General features: G+C 42.4%; 1 protein-coding gene and 1 long non-coding RNA gene across 2 annotated transcripts; one reads left to right on the top strand and one right to left on the bottom strand.

Moving 5' to 3' along the window:
* Positions 1–7,296: 7,296 nt before the first annotated feature.
* acer3 (alkaline ceramidase 3) lies at positions 7,297–17,835 on the top strand. The gene is made up of 11 exons (XM_061703074.1): positions 7,297–7,652; positions 9,848–9,958; positions 10,111–10,163; positions 11,964–12,016; positions 13,578–13,659; positions 13,753–13,788; positions 14,824–14,882; positions 15,009–15,110; positions 15,727–15,831; positions 15,910–15,955; positions 16,062–17,835. The coding sequence occupies exons 1-11, from the start codon at positions 7,550–7,552 to the stop codon at positions 16,113–16,115; spliced, it is 804 nt and encodes a 267-aa protein (XP_061559058.1). The 5' UTR covers positions 7,297–7,549; the 3' UTR covers positions 16,116–17,835.
* LOC133416272 (uncharacterized) lies at positions 10,450–13,820 on the bottom strand. Its single transcript, XR_009770232.1, has 3 exons — positions 13,763–13,820; positions 10,933–11,156; positions 10,450–10,748 (listed from the first exon to the last, which is right to left on the bottom strand). It is a non-coding gene; the product is annotated as an uncharacterized LOC133416272 (long non-coding RNA).
* Positions 17,836–18,364: the final 529 nt, after the last annotated feature.

Raw genomic sequence — 18,364 nt, 5'->3', positions numbered from 1 at the left:
CATCGAGAGCTCATCCATATTCAGGAGGGGGGGCATTTCACTCTTTGTTTTGCTCACTTGGGCCCACTTATCACTCTCAATATAGTCCCCAATGCAGTGTTTTACAACCTTTATTGCGTCAAGGCACATATTTTACATTACCAAAAAAAAATCTCACTGCGTCCACCAAACCAATATGTCACAAAATATCTCGTACTTAAATAATGATGGTCAACCCGACACAGATTAATTGTACCTTCTGCCATCCAGTGGAAGAGCATTTAATTGTTCTGCCTGTCACGCTACATCGCTGGCAAAGATAGATCAACAAAACTACATTGTTTTTAGAAAATGTATCATAATTTCCAGAGCAATTAAGTGGAATTGGATAATTTCCTGCGCCACACGTGATGATCTCTCACGGTACACGAATATGACGCGCACAATGGTTGGGAATCACATTTCCATCCACCCATTGTTATATCGCTTGTTGTGTTCAGCGAAAGGCAAACGACACCCTCGACTGGTCACCAGTCAATCACAGGGAACATACATACTCTCAGTGAGTGTTGTACCTGAATGAGTCTGATGAACGAAAGTTCATGAACTAGTTCATATTTTGTGTGAACGTGAATTGAATTTAGGTCATTTCTGCTTGATGAACGTAATTGAGAACGCGCTCATTCTGGCGTCAAAGAAGGGTTTTCGAATGAAAGTTCATTTTCCTTCAACAGTGCCGGGTTTTGTTAGGGACTTCCAGGGAAAAACCCGCCTGAACACACTATATAGGAACCTTCATAACTCGGCGGATAAACGCTGTATTTGGAAACCGAGTCAGTGACTGCGCTCAAGCCAGCCTCCACTCGTAAAGTAGCAGTCAAGCCAGCCGCCCCTAATTTTGTTCATACTAGGCATTACGGTAATAGGTCGCCCACTCGCGGCGAAGCCACCTTCTAAATAAAAGCTTCCCAATAATACGGACGTCAGTGCTCTTCGGTTTAGGAATGCAACCAGCAAAGTTAATTTGAATCTTGAAATACATTACATACATACAAACATACATTAAAAAATTTACTTTATTTGATATCTTAGGAATGATAAATGGTAATGGACTCCACTTATATAGCGCTTTATCTACATCATCACAGTGCCCAAAGCGCTTTACAAAGCCTCACATTCACACACACATTCAAAAACCAATGGGCGACTGCTGCCATGCGAGCCACTGCCAGGCCCACAGGGAGCAAATTAGGGTTCAGTGTCTTGCCCAATGACACTTCGACATGCGGACAGTCGTAGCAGGCATTCGAACCTGTTCTATCTACTGAGCCAAAGCCACCCCAACATAATCCCATTGGTATCGCAAGACAAGTCCAGATCTGTGTGACAGACCACCAAGGACTCCACGAAAAGAGGTTTGGTGAAGATCTGATATTGTATTTCAAAATAAAAATCTCTGAAAACTGCACGTTGCTTTCATTATCCCTGACTGAAAAAATCTGTTAAATGTTTTTAATGAGATATCACAACACCGGTCCAGTTCTGGGGGACACTACACCACCCCAGGTCTCCAACAAAAGAGGTCCCATCAAAATCTGATGTGGCATTTCAAAATAAAGACTCTTGAAATTGGGATATTTCACTGTCATGATCACGGATTTCAAAAATTCTTTTAAAAAAATCTCTTAGTTATCACAACACCAGACCAGTTCTGGGGGACACTACACCACCCCATGTCTCCAACAAAAGAGGTCCCATCAAAATATGATGTGGCATTTCAAAATAAAAGACTCTTGAAATTGGTATATTTCACTGTCATGATCACAGATTTCAAAAATTCATTAAAACAAATCTGTTCCTTATCACAACACCAGTCCAGTTCTGGGGGAGCACTACAGCACCCCAAGTCTCCAACAAAAGCGGTCCCATCAAAATCTGATGTGGCATTTCAAAATAAAAGTCCACTGAAATTGGTATATTTCACTGTCATGATCACAGATTTCAATTTTTTTTAAATAAAAATCTGTTAGTTATCACAACACCAGTCCAGTTCTGGGGGACACTACAGCACCCCAAGTCTCCAACAAAAGAGGTCCCATCAAAATCTGACAGTGGCATTTCAAAATAAAAGTCCACTGGAATTGGTATATTTCACTGTCATGATCACGGATTAAAAAAAGTCTTTAAAAAAATCTGTTAGTTATCACAACAACAGACCAGTTCTGGGGGACACTACACCACCCCAGGTCTCCAACAAAAGAGGTCCCACCCAAATCTGATGTCCATCCATCCATCCATTTTCTACCGCTTATCCGAGGTCGGGTCGCGGGGGCAGTAGCTTTAGCAGGGACGCCCAGCCCAGACTTCCCTCTCCCCAGCAACTTCATCCAGCTCTTCCAGGGGGATCCCGATGCGGCCAGCCGAGAAACATAGTCTCTCCACCGTGTCCTGGGACTTCCCCGGGGTCTCCTTCCGGTGGGACGTTCCCGGAACACCTCACCAGGGAGACGTCCGGGAGGCATCCGAATCAGATGCCCCAGCCACCTCATCTGGCTCCTCTCAATGCGGAGGAGCATCTACTTTGAGCTCTTCCCGGATGACCGAGCTTCTCACACTATCTCTAAGAGAGAGCCCAAATACCCTGCGGAGGAAACTCATTTCGGCCGCTTGCATCCAGGATCTCATTCTTTCCATAGTTGAGGGTAGGAATGTAGATCGACCAGTAAATCGAGAGCTTCGCCTTTCGGCTTAGCTCCTTCTTTACCACAACGGACCGATACAAAGTGCGCATCACTGCAGACGCTGCACCGATCCGCCTGTTGATTTCCCGTTCCATTCTTCCCTCACTCTTGAACAAGACCCCAAGGTACTTGAACTCCTCCCCTTGGGGCAGGATCTCATCCCCGACCTGGAGAGGCCACGCCACCCTTTTCCGACTGAGGACCATGTTCTCAGATTTGGAGGTGCTGATTCTCATCCCAACAGCTTCACACTCGGTTGCGAACTGCTCCAGTGAGAGTTGGAGATCATGGCTTGATGAAGCCAACAGAACCACATGCTCTGCAAAAAGCAGAGCTGCAATACTGAGGCCACCAAAACAGACCCCCTCTACGCCTTGGTTGCGCCTAGAAATTCTGTCCATGAAAGTTATGAACAGAATTGGTGACAAAGAGCAGCCTTAGTGGAGTCCAACCCTCACCGGAAACGAGTCTGACTTACTGCCGCCAATGCGGAACAAACTCTGACACCGGTCGTACAAGGACCGAACAGCCCGTATCAGGGCGTTCGGTACCCCATACTCCCGAAGCACCCCCCACAGGACTCCCCGAGGTACACGGTTGAACGCCTTTTCCAAGTACACAAAACACATGTAGACTGGTTGGGCAAACTCCCATCCACCCTCGAGGACCCTCCCGAGGGTACAGAACTGGTCCACCATTCCACGGCCAGGACAAAAACCACACTGCTCCTCCTGAATCTGAGATTCGACTTCACGATGAACCCTCCTCTCCAGCACCCCCGAATAGACCTTACCAGGGAGGCTGAGGAATGTGATCCCCCTGTAGTTGGAACACACCCACGACAGGCAACGACCATCTTACGGCCACAGCTCCGATCGGTCGCCTCAGCAATGGAGGCGCGGAACATGGTCCACTCGAACTCGATTTCCCCCACCTTCCCCGGAACATGAGCAAAGTTCTGTCGGAGGTGGGAGTTGAAACTCCTTCTGGCAGGGGATTCTGCCAGACGTTCCCAGCAGACACAATACGTTTGGGCCTGCCACGTCGGATCGGCATCTTTGCCCACCATCGGAGCCAACTCACCACCAGGTGGTGATCAGTTGACAGCTCTGCCCCTCTCTTCACCAGAGTGTCCAAGACATGCGGCCGCAAGTCCGATGACACAGGCCACAAGGTCGATTATCGAACTGCGACCTCGGGTGTCCTGGTGCCAAGTGCACATGTGGGGACCCTTTTACTTGAACATGGTGTTCGTTATGGACAATCCGTGATGAGCACAGAAGTCCAATAACAGAGCACCGCTCAGGTTCTGATTGAGGGGAGCCAATTACTCCCAATCACACCCTTCCAGGTCTCAGTGTCATTGCCCATGTGAGCATTGAAGTCCCCCAACAGAACAAAGGAGTCCCCAGCAGGAGCACTCTCCAGCACCCCCTCCAAGGACTCCAAAAAGGGTGTGTACTCTGAACTTCTGTTTGGTGCATAGGCACAAACAACACCCGAAGGCGGAGTGAGGCTACCCTCTCATCCGCAGAGGTGAACCCCAACGTGCAGGCGCCCAGCCAGGGTCCAATAAGTATACCCACACCTGCTCGGCGCCTCTCACCGTTGGTAACTCCAGAGTGGAAGAGAGTCCAACCCCTCTCGAGAGGACTGGTACCAGAGCTCAAGCCGTGCGTGGAGGCGAGCCCGACTATATCTCGTCAGAACTTCTCGACCTCGCACACCAGCTTGGGCTCTTTCCCTGCCAGAGATGGTGACATTTCACGTCCCTAGAGCCAGTTTCTGCAGCCAGGGATGGGATCACCAAGGTCCCTGCCTTTGGCCACTGCCCAGCTCACACTGCACCCGACCCCGATGGCCCCTCCCACAGTTGGTGAGCCCATGGGAAGGGGGACCCCCGTTACCCTTTTGGGCTCTGCCCGGCCAGGCCCCATGGGTGCAGGCCCGGCCACCAGGCGCTCGTCTTCAAGCCCCACCTCCAGGCATGGCTCCAGAGGTGACCCACGTCCGGGCAAGGGAAAATGTCTTCCTGAATTGTTTGTCATCATAGGGGTTTTTGGAGCTGTGCTTTGTCTGGTCCCTCACCTAGGACCTGTTTGCATAAAGCCCCAGACAAATTAGCTCCTAGGATCATTGGGACACACAAACCCCTCCACCACAATAAGGGGACAGCTCAAGGAGGGGCCAAATCTGATGTGGCATTTCAAAATAAAATTCTCCTGAAATATTCATATTTCACTGTCACTGTCACTGATTTAAAACATCCATCCATCCATCCTTTTTTTGAGCCGCTTCTCCTCACTAGGGTCGCGGGCGTGCTGCAGCCTATCCTAGCTATCATCGGGCAGGAGGCAGGGTACACCCTGAACTGGTTGCCAGCCAATCGCAGGGCACATACAAACAAACAACCATCCACACTCAGATTCACACCTATGGGCAATTTAGAGTTGTCAATTAACCTAGCATGCATGTTTTTGGGATGTGGGAGGAAAACGGAGTGCCCGAAGAAAACCCACCCATGCACGGGTGAAAACATGCAAACTCCACACAGGCGGGGCCAGGGATTGAACCCTGCTCCTCAGAACTGTGAGGCAGACGCTCCAACCAGTCGTAAACCGTGCCGCCTGATTTAAAACATTCATTAAAAAAAATCTATGTCAATACGACTTCTTTTCAGAAATAATTACAAATAATCCTGTTTGTATCGCAACACCTTTTACCCGTCATACATGTAGGAGACAATTACAGGATGCTACTACATTACTGCCATCACCATTTGATGTAATATATCTGCAATCTGTAAAAAACCCAGATTGTTTTATCATTAAATAGGATTTTGGGTATCAACATTAACGCTTTAACCATTGAAGTAATTTCTCATGCCAGTCTGACACTGGAAGGAAGACATGCATGGATCCATCCATTTCAACAGCACTTATCCTGCTGAGTCGCGGGGTCAGCCTACCCCTACTGAGTGTGGGCAAAAGACAGAAAAAACCCTGAGCTGGTCGGCAGTCAGTCGCAGGGCACATACACTGGAGAGACCATCACTGAGTGGGAACCAAACCCACGCTGGCTGCATTGAAGTCAGGCAAATGAACCACGACACCATCAGTAACTGGAAGGAATTTTTAAAAATATATATATTTTATATTTTAAATAGTTACAAGAAAGACGGTTTTCTATTTTTTTTTTAAATCTTGATCAAACCTATTTTAGTGGAGACCTGGTGTGGTGTAGTGTCCCCCACAACTGGACTGGTGTTGCGATATCTCGTAATTTTTTTAAATGAATGTTTTAAAGCAGTGGTAGTGACAGTGAAATATACCAATTTCAGGAGACCTTTATTTTGTAATACCACATCAGATTTGGGTGGGACCAATTTTGTTGGAGACCTGGAGTGGTGTAGTGTCCCCCAGAACTGGACTGGTGTTGTGATAACTAACAGATTTATTTTAAAGAATTTTTGAAATCCGTGATCATGACAGTGAAATATACCAATTTCAAGAGTCTTTTATTTTGAAATGCCACATCAGATTTGGATGGGACCTCTATTGTTGCAAACCTGGGGTGGTGTAGTGTCCCCCAGAACTGTACTGGTGTTGTGATAACTAGCAGATTTCTTTTAAAGAATTTTTTAAATCCGTGATCATGACAGTGAAATACACCAATTTCAAGAGTCTTTTATTTTGAAATGCCACATCAGATTTGGATGGGACCTCTATTGTTGCAGACCTGGGGTGGTGTAGTGTCCCCCAGAACTGGACTGGTGTTGTGATAACTAACATATTTTTTCTTAATTAATTTTTGAAATCCGTGATCATGACAGTGAAGTATATCAATTTCAAAAGTCTTTTATTTTGAAATGCCACATCAGATTTCGATGGGATCTCTATTGTTGCAGATCTGCGGAGGTGTAATGTCCCCACATACTGGACCGGTGTTGCAATATCTCATTAAAACGATTTAACAGATTTTTTCAGTCAGGGGTAATGAAATCAACATGCAGTTTTCAGAGATTTTTATTTTGAAATACAATATCAGATCTTCATCAAACCTCTTTTCGTGGAGTCCTTGGTGGTCTGTCACACAGATCTGGACTTGTCTTGCGATACCAATGGGATTATGTTGGGGTGGCTTTGGCTCAGTAGGCAGAACAGGTTCGAATCCCTGCTACGACTGTCCGCATGGCAAGACTCTGAACCCTAATTTGCTCCCAGTGGGCATGACAGCGCCTTGCATGGCAGCAGTCGCCCATTGGTATATAAATGTGTGTGTGAATATGAGTCTTTGTAAAGCGCTTTGGCCACTGTGATGATGTAGATAAAGTGCTATATAAGTGCAGTCCATTGCCATTTATTTTTCCTAAGATGTCAAATAAAGTAATTTTTTTATGTATGTATGTATGTAATGTATCTCAAGATTCAAATTAACTTTGCTGGTTGCATTCCTTAACCGAAGAGCACTGGCGTCCGTATTATTGGGAAGCTTTTATTTTGAAGGTGGCTTCGCCGCGAGTTGGCGACCTATTACCGTAATGCCTAGTATGAACAAAATTAGGGGCGGCTGGCTTGACTGCTACTTTACGAGTGGAGGCTGGCTTGACCGCAGTAGGAAACCGTACTGCAGCGCCAACGTTTGTCCCGCCATTGGGACGTGGGTCACGTAAAGCGTCGAAGAGTGACGGGAAAGTGTGACGGAAAACAAACGTTCTGCTTGCTTGTGTGTGTCTTTTTTTTTGTAGCTCAGTGACATCAGTGAGAGGAGAACGCCACGGATGGCACTGCAAATCCGTTAGCGGCCACACAACCTCCTCCGCTTCCATCATGGCTCCCTCGTCGGACAGGCAGGGATACTGGGGCCGGCCCACTTCCACGCTCGACTGGTGCGAGGAGAATTATGTCGTCTCCTACTACATCGCCGAATTCTGTGAGTACAACGCCACCATTCAGACGACATGTAACGTTCCGGAGTCGGAGCACACAAAATGAGTCCGTCCCACGCCGAAACATGCTGTGCTTATATTTCTTTCCCATGATAGCGATATTATTCCATATACTAGCACAACCGGTGTTCCACGACACAAAGAAAGAAACAAAACCTTCCCGCAAAAACAAAAACTGGTTTGTCAAGAAACAATTGCTTCAAAACAGATTTGCTCTGGACTGGATGTTCACATTGATAGCAACCCATCCTTTGCACGTGAATGGGCATACACGTGCAAAGAATGGTATACATACGCGTGTACTCTTTGTTAACAATCACTTTATAAGATGCACCTCTGTGCCAATGTCAATAAGGTAATTATGATGCAGTGCAGATCTACGCCACTGCAAACTACAACGAGAATAATGCATCAATAAGTGAGTCCTACCCTCATTCAACGCTGCAGGTGTCAAGTCACTCATGTGACTGGTGAGTGTAGGATCTGTCATGTTTTCATTCATAAACCTACTCAAGGTACCCGTAATCATAGATTTAAAAAAAAAAAAAAAAAAAAAAAAAGAAATGTTCTCAAAACCCATGCATCTCCATACTGACAGTTGGAGCTTTTGTTTATACCGATGACACAGGGAGCTTTGGCATTGTAACAGTCATTCAGGTAACAGTGGCTGTCCGGAAGGCAGTTTAAACAATGCTGAAATCGTCCTCAACGAATATACTTCAAATCCATCTCTCAATGTTTTTTTTTTTCTTGTGCTCTTTCTGCATTGCTCATTGCAGACGTGCAAAGTAATCAAGAAGTAGTCATTTTATACAGATTATAAAAGTGACAGTGACCAAAGTCTATCTATTATCAGCGTCTTCATCAGACTCCTGCAGTTAAATAGAACGTGTGTCCGTTGAGAAAATACTGCTAAGTTGTTCTAGTTTTAAAACTGATAAGGTCTTTTGCGTGTTTGCACATCACCGCACCCAGGCAGAAGTGTTGATAACTTTGGAGCTCTCCACTACATGGACTCATGTAGTAATAAATCAAATAACTGATGTAGTCAAAAGTTGCGCTATACCTCTTAATTCCCCCTTCAATATTATTTTCTTTACCATACAAAAAGATTTGGGAAAAAAAAAACATTGGGAGCCTTTCTGACATCTAAAGTGATGATAACACTGCATATATTGTTCCCCCCCCCCCCCCCCAACTATACGTATAATAAACTATTGTGTGCTCACTGTGCACTGTGAATGAACTCCCGCTGAGAATGCACTATTTTTTATTTCTGTATGAAACAAAAACACTTGAAAAAGATGCTTGGTTGAAGCTTACTGTCAAATTAAATATTCACTGTCTATTTGAGTCCCCTTTATATTCATGAAATTAAAGCAACACTTAAAATTATCACCAGCAGTGAACCAAAAATACCATCTGGTGTTGTGGTCCATCATCATTGGATCACATGCGTGGGTTTTCTCCGGGTACTGCGGTTTCCTCCCACATCCCACAAACATGCATGGTAGATTAATTGAAAACTCAAAGTTGCCCGTAGGTGTGAATGCGAGTGCGGATGGTTGTTTGTTTATACAGCATGTGCCGTGTGATTGGCTGGCGACCAGTTCGGCTTGTAACCCGCCTCTCACCCAGAGTCAACTGGGATAGGCTCCAACACGCATGTGACCCTATTTCATTACATTTCAAAACCACACATAGCAATAATAATTATATTTTAACATTAAAACTAATTTAAAAAAATACTAAACAATACTACTACTAATAATAATAATTTCACATAAATAACCTCGACATACTGGTGTGGTAACTGTTTACAGAAACATACATAATGATTTGGGTAATTATCAATACTGTGGCATAAACCTAACATTGGGCTGGGGTCTAATAAATGAGTAAAGTACTGTTGTAAATCATAAAACTGATCATTATGTAAGATAAATATTCTAAAATGTGTACATGTCTGAGTAGTAAGAGAAAATCCATCCAAAGCTTTTGCGCATGACCCGCTGGTGCAGTGATTGGGTTTCAGCAATAAGATACCAAGGCTGTTTGTGGTGCTCCAAGTGGACGGCTTAACATGTCCTTGAACTCTCACAATCTTCTGCTGCCCAATAACAGACGCACGGTGCTCGTCTCATCTGACTGTAATGCGCCTGTTTGCTGGCCTGTGCAGGGAACACTGTCAGCAACCTGATTATGATTCTTCCTCCCATTTGTGGGGCCATCCAGACATTCCGTGATGGCCTTGAGCTCTGCTACATCTGCTCTTTCCTTGGACTTGCAGGTTAACTCAAATCAATTTCCTTTTTTCCCAGTATCATTGTTATTACAACAGCTGCCAGTGTTAGAGTCATTGTCACAGCAGTCAAAACATTCTTACGTCATAACGTTTCATCAAGACGAGTGACATTTTTAAAAAAATTGTGTGTCACCCAGCTGTTGGCGTTGGTTCCTGGTGCTTCCACATGACACTGCTCTATGAGATGCAGGTATGCTGAATGAAATAAAGTGAAACTCTATACTGTAGTTATATAAAAGTGACTAGTGATGACGAGGCTAATTCTTTTATCTAATGTGCCAGTTCATCATTGTTCCTCATTCGCCAGTGCATTCTTATACCTTTTGTAACAATATTGTTCATAAAAGTGTACGACAGAAAACTGAAGAGTTCGTAAAAGGTAGGATTGTTTGCACTCATGTCATACTCCCTTTAAGCTGATTTTGGTATTCAACATTTATTTTCTTATTTGTTGAAGTATGTCACATAAAGGCATATAAGTACAGGGGGTCCTCGGTTTACCATGGAAAGAAACGATTTGGGCATGATACCTGTTGCAGGTCTGTAACCCGCATTTGTGAAAGATTTATTGCGTGTCGGGCATGCCTAGACTTAACTATTTAAACTTAAAAAATTATACTTTGACTTCAACACAATGGAGTCTTAAAGCAGTTCAACTTGGGAAGACTGTTGCAAACATGGGTTTGGGGTTCAAAGCTGGGCTGCGGCCTTTCCGTGTGGAGTTTGCATGTTCTCTTTGTGCTTGTGTGAGTTTTCTTACAGGTGTTCTGGCTTCCTACAACATTCCAAAAACACGCATGTTAGGTTCATTGAAGGCTCTAAATTGCCCTTAGACATGGGTGTAAAGTGAATGGTTGTTTGTTTGATGTGCTCCTGCAAAGCAGTTCAAAATGAGCTAGGATAGACTCCACCTCACCCATTATTAAATATTGTCCTTACATGTGTTAATGTCTGTTTACCTGTGATTGGCAGGCAACCAGTCCAAAGTCAGCTAGGATAGGCTCCAGCTCCCCGGTGACCCCAACGATGACCCCCGCATACTTGCTCATTGCTGCTGTGTTCACTTATCTAAGATTTCTTGATAGCACAATCACTTTCTTGGTAGCCATTCTCCGGGTTTGTTACACCGAACATGACAGCAAGGGGCTGAGCCATGTGACAGGTGGTTGGCTGTTGGCTGCACCTGCCAAGCATGTGTATATTAAAATAACACAGAATGTCTTGCCATTTTGTATGTATTTTTACTGAGAACGTGCACTTCGAACAATTTGCTCTGGTGTAAACTATTTGAGATATTAATTACACGTAACACGTTTGTGAGCAAGTGGGGTTTTTTTTTTCAGACAAAAAGGTAAAGCTCACAAGTTTGTCAACAAAATAAGACAAAAAAAACATTTGCATGTCAGGTCCTGTATGCCACAGCATCATGCCTGGGAAAAACAGAGTCGCGGTCACTCTTTCGACGGCTCCCCATTCATTTACAATGGGAGTGTATTCTTAGCTTTTGGGGATTTGCATCGCCACGGTAACACAAAATTTTAACATATTCAATCACACCTGGCACCATGAAGACACATCTTTTGATGCCTCATTTGTGTAAAAATGAAAAACTAAAATTATATAAAATAAGTATGAGCTGCTTTGCTCTGTAAGGACTGCTTTAACTACTCAGCAGCACTTGGAGGCTGCACTCCACAGCTCCGCAAGCAGGCTCATAATCACTGCAGATGTTTGTATAAAAGCACTTCTAGGTCATGAATTTAAAACAATCAAATGAAAAACAAGTACTGCGGTAACCGAGTGTGCCTTCTTGTCCCGTGTGACGCCTCCGTGCCAACTACCGGTACTACCAATGTGTCACAAACTATTAGGAGCGGTGTTTAAGTAGCATTTAACAACTGTCAGTGAATGTGAATACATTGTTGTCGCATGCATTCATTCTGAAGAAATTCGGCATTGATGACACAAATATATGCTTTGTCATCTGCAGCTACTGGATGAGTTGCCAATGATTTACAGCACGTGTGTCTTTGTCTACTGTCTGTAAGTGGCTACAGCATTTGGTTTTTGTGCTTTGAAAGATTCTGAATACAGTGGACATCAAACCCTTAAATCAAAAGGCCCTTGATATCAGTATAATTTGAAATCAAGCCCTCATTTCAGGAAAATAAACTCTAAAATTTGTGTTCGCCTTGAGTTTGACCATCGGGCACCATACATATCGGGACAGATGGTACAAGAACTATCTTAAGCTATGTTCACACTGCAGGTCAATTCCGATTTTTTTGCCCAATGTGACATGTATCTAATTTTGTTCCTGTCAATGTGAACAGTATAGTTCAGATTTTTTCATATCCGACCCAAGCCTTATTCATATGTGGATATAAATCAAATATGGATCCAACACAAGTGCAGTTTGCAGTAAACACGCCCACTCGCAGTTGTGCGCATGCTCAAAGTGACGTCTGGCTTTGTGCGCATGCGTGTGACGTCACAGACTTGTTCCTTCCACAATTGAAACCACATTTGTTTCTGTAATGTGAACGACTGCATAAAAAAATTGGATTTAACAAAAAAATCTGAATTGGGCAGCATGCCCTGCACTGTGAACATAGCCTTAGATATATCATGAAGTTACTGGTAGCTTTTTATTGTTTGTTATGAGTAATTAGTAGACTTTACGCCGATCTGATCGGTGTTATCTATATCGGCCGATAATTAGCATTTTATGATGATCGGCTTTTGTGTCATAAATCGCCGATCCGATCAATGACGTCATCGATTGGCTGCGCACAAGACATTTAACTCCGCGTCTTCGTCGCGTTTGAATCCAAAAGCTAGTTTATTTTTAGCCTTGTCACGTGTCTTGTTGCACGCAGCGTGGGGGGGAGTCAAACTGACTCAAACTCTGGACAACAGCCGTCCATATAGCTGGGACAATGAGAACATTAGAGTAAGCATGTCATGAACAGTATTTATTAAAGTAATTTAATTGCAGTAAGTTAGCGCCCATTATTTATGTCATGTAATGTTGATTTGACCTAAACTTATGTCAGTGGCCAATCCTTGAATGCCCCCGAGAGGTCATTGGTGTTTTAACTTTTCTCTAAAATGCTAGAGAATAATTTGAGCTGGGATGGGCTCCAGCACGCCCGTGACCCGTGTGAGGATAAACGGTACAGAAAATGGATGGATACAGTATACACTACACAAGTATATACAATAAAGGAACAAGTCACGTAAATAGACACATTGCTCCATCGTGTGATCGGATATCGTTTTTTTTGTTTTTTTAAACTTCCTGAAAATCCTGATTGTGTAAAGCCTAGTGATTAGGTTAAACATATTTTCTGTTTCTTTATGACTAAATAACTTCATATCTGCATTCTCAGCTGACACTTATCCTTGCTAATTTGTGAAGCGCTCAGCCTGCAGCACAAGCTTCTGAAAATTTAAGTCATGATTCCACCGATCTCATCATTTTGTGTTGACAGCATTTGACTACAATTAATAATGATGAATGGATTTTTTTTTTTTAATCAGCATGTTATGTACTGTGTCGAGATGAACATTCAAAAAAAAAAAAAAAAAAAACTTGTTTCAGATATGAGTGCTTCAAACAAGGGAACAACATCAGTTGGTTTCCTGCAGCGTTATTATTCATCTTTAGCATCACAGTAACTGTGGTGAGTATTCATCATCAATTTGTTGCTCATTATGTACATGGCCCTTGTTGCAAATTACACATTTTCATATTCTGATGTGATTTTGTGTTGCAGATCTACTTACAGTGGAAAGAACCAGTGTTTCACCAGGTAAGTTTGTGTTCTGCTCTATGGTCTTGCTTGTTGTTTGCTTTTGGGGCTCAGTGTGCCTTTGGTTTTACGTAGCTTGAGTAAACATTGGGTTTGCCTGCGTGCCGCATGTAACGCCCGGCCAACGTCATGCTTGCTAAACATGACAGAACATTTCAAGCTAATGTGCTTCGTGCAAATAGAACTGAACAACAAGAAACACCGGGCAGTGTGACACAATGGAGCGCAATGCAATGCACCTCCACAAACTATGGACACATTACATTTTCTAACAATCAAAAATGAGCATCGTTATCTTTATAAAAGCTTAAATTCTCTTATTGTAGAATTGCGCGTGTGGACCTACGGGGGTGGCCAGCCATGAGAAAACCAGCAAGTCTAACGTATAATGTACCATCTGGCGGCGGCACCAAGCCTTGCAAATGCAGGAAATACAGTATAAATACAGGCCTGTCACTATAATTACTATATCGATGTATCATATAATGGACATGATAGTTTTTCCAGACCCAGCGAGCTAAGGAGCTAAATAGCTAGCTTCGCTGCGGCCATGTTGTTTAAAATGTCAGCACCTCGTTCCAAGTTGTTGTTGTGTGTGTGTCAGTCACCAATTAACACACACGGGGAAGTTAACTGTTTGTTAAGCATCATCTCAGCGGGCGCATTCTTATTATTCAGCCAGTTGTTGGCTACGGTGAATGTGTTTGATTGACAGGTGAAGAGCCTTCAGAGGACCAACCGCACAATCCTGCAGCTAATTTTTTCATGATTTCAGAGGCATAAAAAAAACCGATATGACCGTTTATCGTGATAGTTTTTGAGAAATATATCATCCTAAAAAATGTTTTATCTTGATGGTAGTATTTCAGCGCGTATTTCAAATTGTTAAGTCATTATTTTGAGGTGTGCTGTAATACAGACATTCAATTTAAAATGAGTACAAGTTACAAAAAAAATAAAAATAAATGAATAGACTTTACAAATACAGCGCATTTAACCACTGCTTGCTGTTCAAAATGGGTTGTCTTTTTTTAGGTCATGTATGGCGCTTTAGTTGCTTGTCTCGTGATGCGATCTGTCTTCATTGTTACATGGTAAGTTTGCCAAGAAAAACATTCATATTGGAAATCACTGCTCCTCATCAATATTCAATAAAAAATAACAACTTGACTGTTACCTTTGTCTGATTTTTTTTTTTTTTTTTTTTTTTTTTTTTATAGGGTTTACCCATGGTTACGGCCTTTGTGTTACATCTCCTTAGGTGTATTCATGTTAGGCTTTCTTCTGTGGAACATTGACAATATCTTCTGTGACTCATTAAGGTAAATTTTTATAAAGGGATTAGCAATTAATGCATTGTCCAGGGCATACTCGATTCTGATTGGCTCAGAAAATTCCACCGCTGATAATGTACACCCTTCGAATGTCTCAAGTAGTTCCTGACAAAAAAAAAAAATCATTCCAGTGTTCCAAATTAATACCCTTAGGCGTTAGATTATACAAGCAAACATAGCAACGTGACACAAATCAGATTTTCTGATAAGTCAACTGTAAAGTACGCTGAGGACAGAAATGAGTGAAACAATAGAGTGATTTAATCATTTACTTTATTTGGTGATTCCAACACATTTGGTGACTACAACACATTTGATTAGAGGGATGCTGCTGAGGAATTGGGGGGTTGGGGGGGCGGCAATGAAGACAAAGAAGTGGCACAAAGAGTTTAGTCTTTAAGAAAGAAAAATCAACTCACAAACGAAAGTGATTAAATCAACGCGGTGAAAACGAAATGGGCGATTAAAACGCAGAGACACTGTCAATTTTTTTATTGAGAAGTTTGGAAATTAGCATCTGGAAAATCTCAAATGTGTAGGAACCCTGAAATGCCCTCCAATTGTTACGAGGTGGCTCATTTATAGTGTTGTTCCTGCATTATAGAGCCAGTAGACAAACATTGCCAACTGGTGTCGGAGTGGTGACACAGTTCCATGCCTGGTGGCACATCTTCACAGGCTTGGGCTCCTACCTGCACATACTTCTCAGGTGAAGGCCCCCATTCAGATTACAGTTGTGATGAGACATGTTCAAGCATGTTTTTTAAAAAAATTTTGTTCCCTTTAGTTTGCAAATCAGAACAACCTACCTCAAGTACAGACCAAAAGTAAAGGTACGTTGATTATGGTTACCGTTGATACTCCCTTTATATAGTACTGCATTTTCAGTTTTGACACAAAGTGTGCCTTTATTCATTTCCCAATGTCACCTTTATTTAGTTTTTATGCGGAGTTTGGCCCACTCTGCATCTTGAACCGCAAAAGACGAGCTGATATTATGGGACGCCTGAAAGATGTCGAGTCGACCAAGCGTAAGGACCGGCCAGTGCCCCATTCTACTGCTGGGAGCTCTGCCCACAGCAAGGGGGCAGTGTATACCCCTAAGAAACTACACTAAGGCACACCGAGAATTAACTGAGTACAGTTTCGCGCTGAGATCAGAAGCCTTTTTTTTTTTTTTTAAACCCATAATTTATTAGATTCGCTTTCCTGCAATATTTATGATGTGTAATGTGTTTAATTGTTAATCATTATTCAATATGATGTTTAGCAGACTGAAAATGGGAATAGTGTTAGGACTTACGGATGCTCAAAATGTTGAATGCAAGGTTTGTAAAAAACAAGCGAATCAGTGGCATGAATTGTGAATTTCCATTATTTCGTTAAAATTATTCCAAACCCCATACATATTTAAATAACTTGCTAAAGAAGGAACAAGATGATACTTTATTTCTTGTTTCACATGTACATGGGAGAATGCCAGTTAAAGCAGTGTTGCCATAACATTTTTAAGACAGACCGACATGTTGTTCTGCAGCATTCTTAATACGGAATCGTCTCATTTCTTTGACAAGACTTCAACTTTCTTGAAAACATCGAAGACTAGTGTGTTGATTATTATTATTTTTAAACGTCTTAACAATTATAACATTTTAATTCCCATAGTTGCTTTTTCATTAGAAGTAGTCCAGTACAATATACAATATGAAAAAAATGATTGCACCATGATAAAAGGGCTTATTAGTTAGGTACATTTGTGTCTTTGCCACACTTAAAACGATTCATGCTACGTCTTAGTGGTTTACATTTCTGCTTTGGACTTTGTCAAGCTTTCCCTAGTGCAGGTTTCCCAAACATTTCCAGCTCGAGACCCAAATGAGTACCCGGCACCTAAACTTAGCAGCATACATCATGAATTGTCATGACGGGTACATTGACGGGTGTCAAACTTTTTTATGTGGGATGGTTTTCCTTCAGAGGCCTGTTATGGCACTGACACCATATAAATGTATAATTGCCTCATCGTATTTACATATAGTGTATGTAAAAATAATAATAATGATAATTTAACTCGTGATCAGTTCAGGGTGTACCCCACCTACCTATAGTACAAGACTTAACCTCCTTTTTCCATGTACCTTCAATTTCAACTGTGAAGGTTTGTTTTGATTTGAATGTCTGTATTGCTGCGCCGGTGTAGCGACCCTGTAAAGGAAATTGTAACCCGGCCCATGAAGTAAATTAGGAATACTACAATGCACAACATCCATTAAAGTAATTGTACATGCTGGAGGTTTCGAGAGAGTGCCACTGACTCATATGAACACGCTTTTGCAAACATGTGCATAATGTAGGAAATATTCAGTTCGTGCCTATATTCCTCACTGGGATGCGTCGACTTTCACTTCTAGTAATGGGAAATTATTTAGTTAAGTATACAGGTTGGTAAATTAGGGGCCTTATTACATGGGTGCGCAGGTTGAGCCACGCTGCCTTTGGCTGTTCACATCCAAATATTTTATGTCTCCCTAATTTCTTGGTCATGAAAAGAAAATATGTATAGCTTGAGTTTGTACCTCACTCTACCTGTTCTACTACTGATCACATGTTACACTGATGTTAATAGTAACATGATGCCTGTGACCAGAAAAGCATTCTCACTCTTTGCGCCAGTATTTTATGTTGTCGAGTGTTGTCAAATAAAAACAATAAATGTCACTGAGAATTGTCTGGTCTTTGGAAACCTGAAGTTCTAGCGAGCACTCTGGGTGGTTTGTATATAACGCTGTGACTTTCAGAGCACTGCAGGTCATCAAATCTTTGGTGAGGGTTGCAAATCAGTCCCTGTAAAGACATACCCCCACGGAATTTCGAAATTATTTTGAAATGAAATTGAATTAGTGGCAGTTATCATTGAAAAAGGTAATTGTTTCTAAGAATTTTTTATTTTGTTTTAATGCACAGACCACGTTAGGTGCACCGACAAACGCTAATCAGGTCCAATACAGGTTGTATCAATCAGAAGAAAGCAAATATTGCGATGCCTGTGAAGATTCTCATTCAAATATTACAACGATCTACTATACTGCTTGTCCACGTTGATTTGGAACTGTTCATAATTCTCTCATTTTCTAGAAATACATGCGGTATATAGACAGTATAATTTCTATTAATTAGAACATTTGTCAGTGTGATGTCTCCTCACATCATTAACACTTAATTAACACAAGAGTTCTTCGACA

The sequence above is a fragment of the Phycodurus eques genome, chromosome 17, assembly GCF_024500275.1.
Source record: "Phycodurus eques isolate BA_2022a chromosome 17, UOR_Pequ_1.1, whole genome shotgun sequence".
Lineage (NCBI taxonomy): Eukaryota > Metazoa > Chordata > Actinopteri > Syngnathiformes > Syngnathidae > Phycodurus > Phycodurus eques.
This window is presented reverse-complemented; position numbering and strand designations above follow the sequence as displayed.

What these genes read in the sequence shown, in the direction of transcription:
- acer3 (XM_061703074.1), top strand. Translation starts at nt 7,550, where the DNA reads ATGGCTCCCTCGTCGGACAGGCAGGGATACTGGGGCCGGCCCACTTCC. An exon ending in AAGAACCAGTGTTTCACCAG is followed by an intron (nt 13,789 to 14,823) that starts GTAAGTTTGTGT and finishes GTCTTTTTTTAG; the next exon opens with GTCATGTATGGCGCTTTAGT. An exon ending in TCTGTCTTCATTGTTACATG is followed by an intron (nt 14,883 to 15,008) that starts GTAAGTTTGCCA and finishes TTTTTTTTATAG; the next exon opens with GGTTTACCCATGGTTACGGC.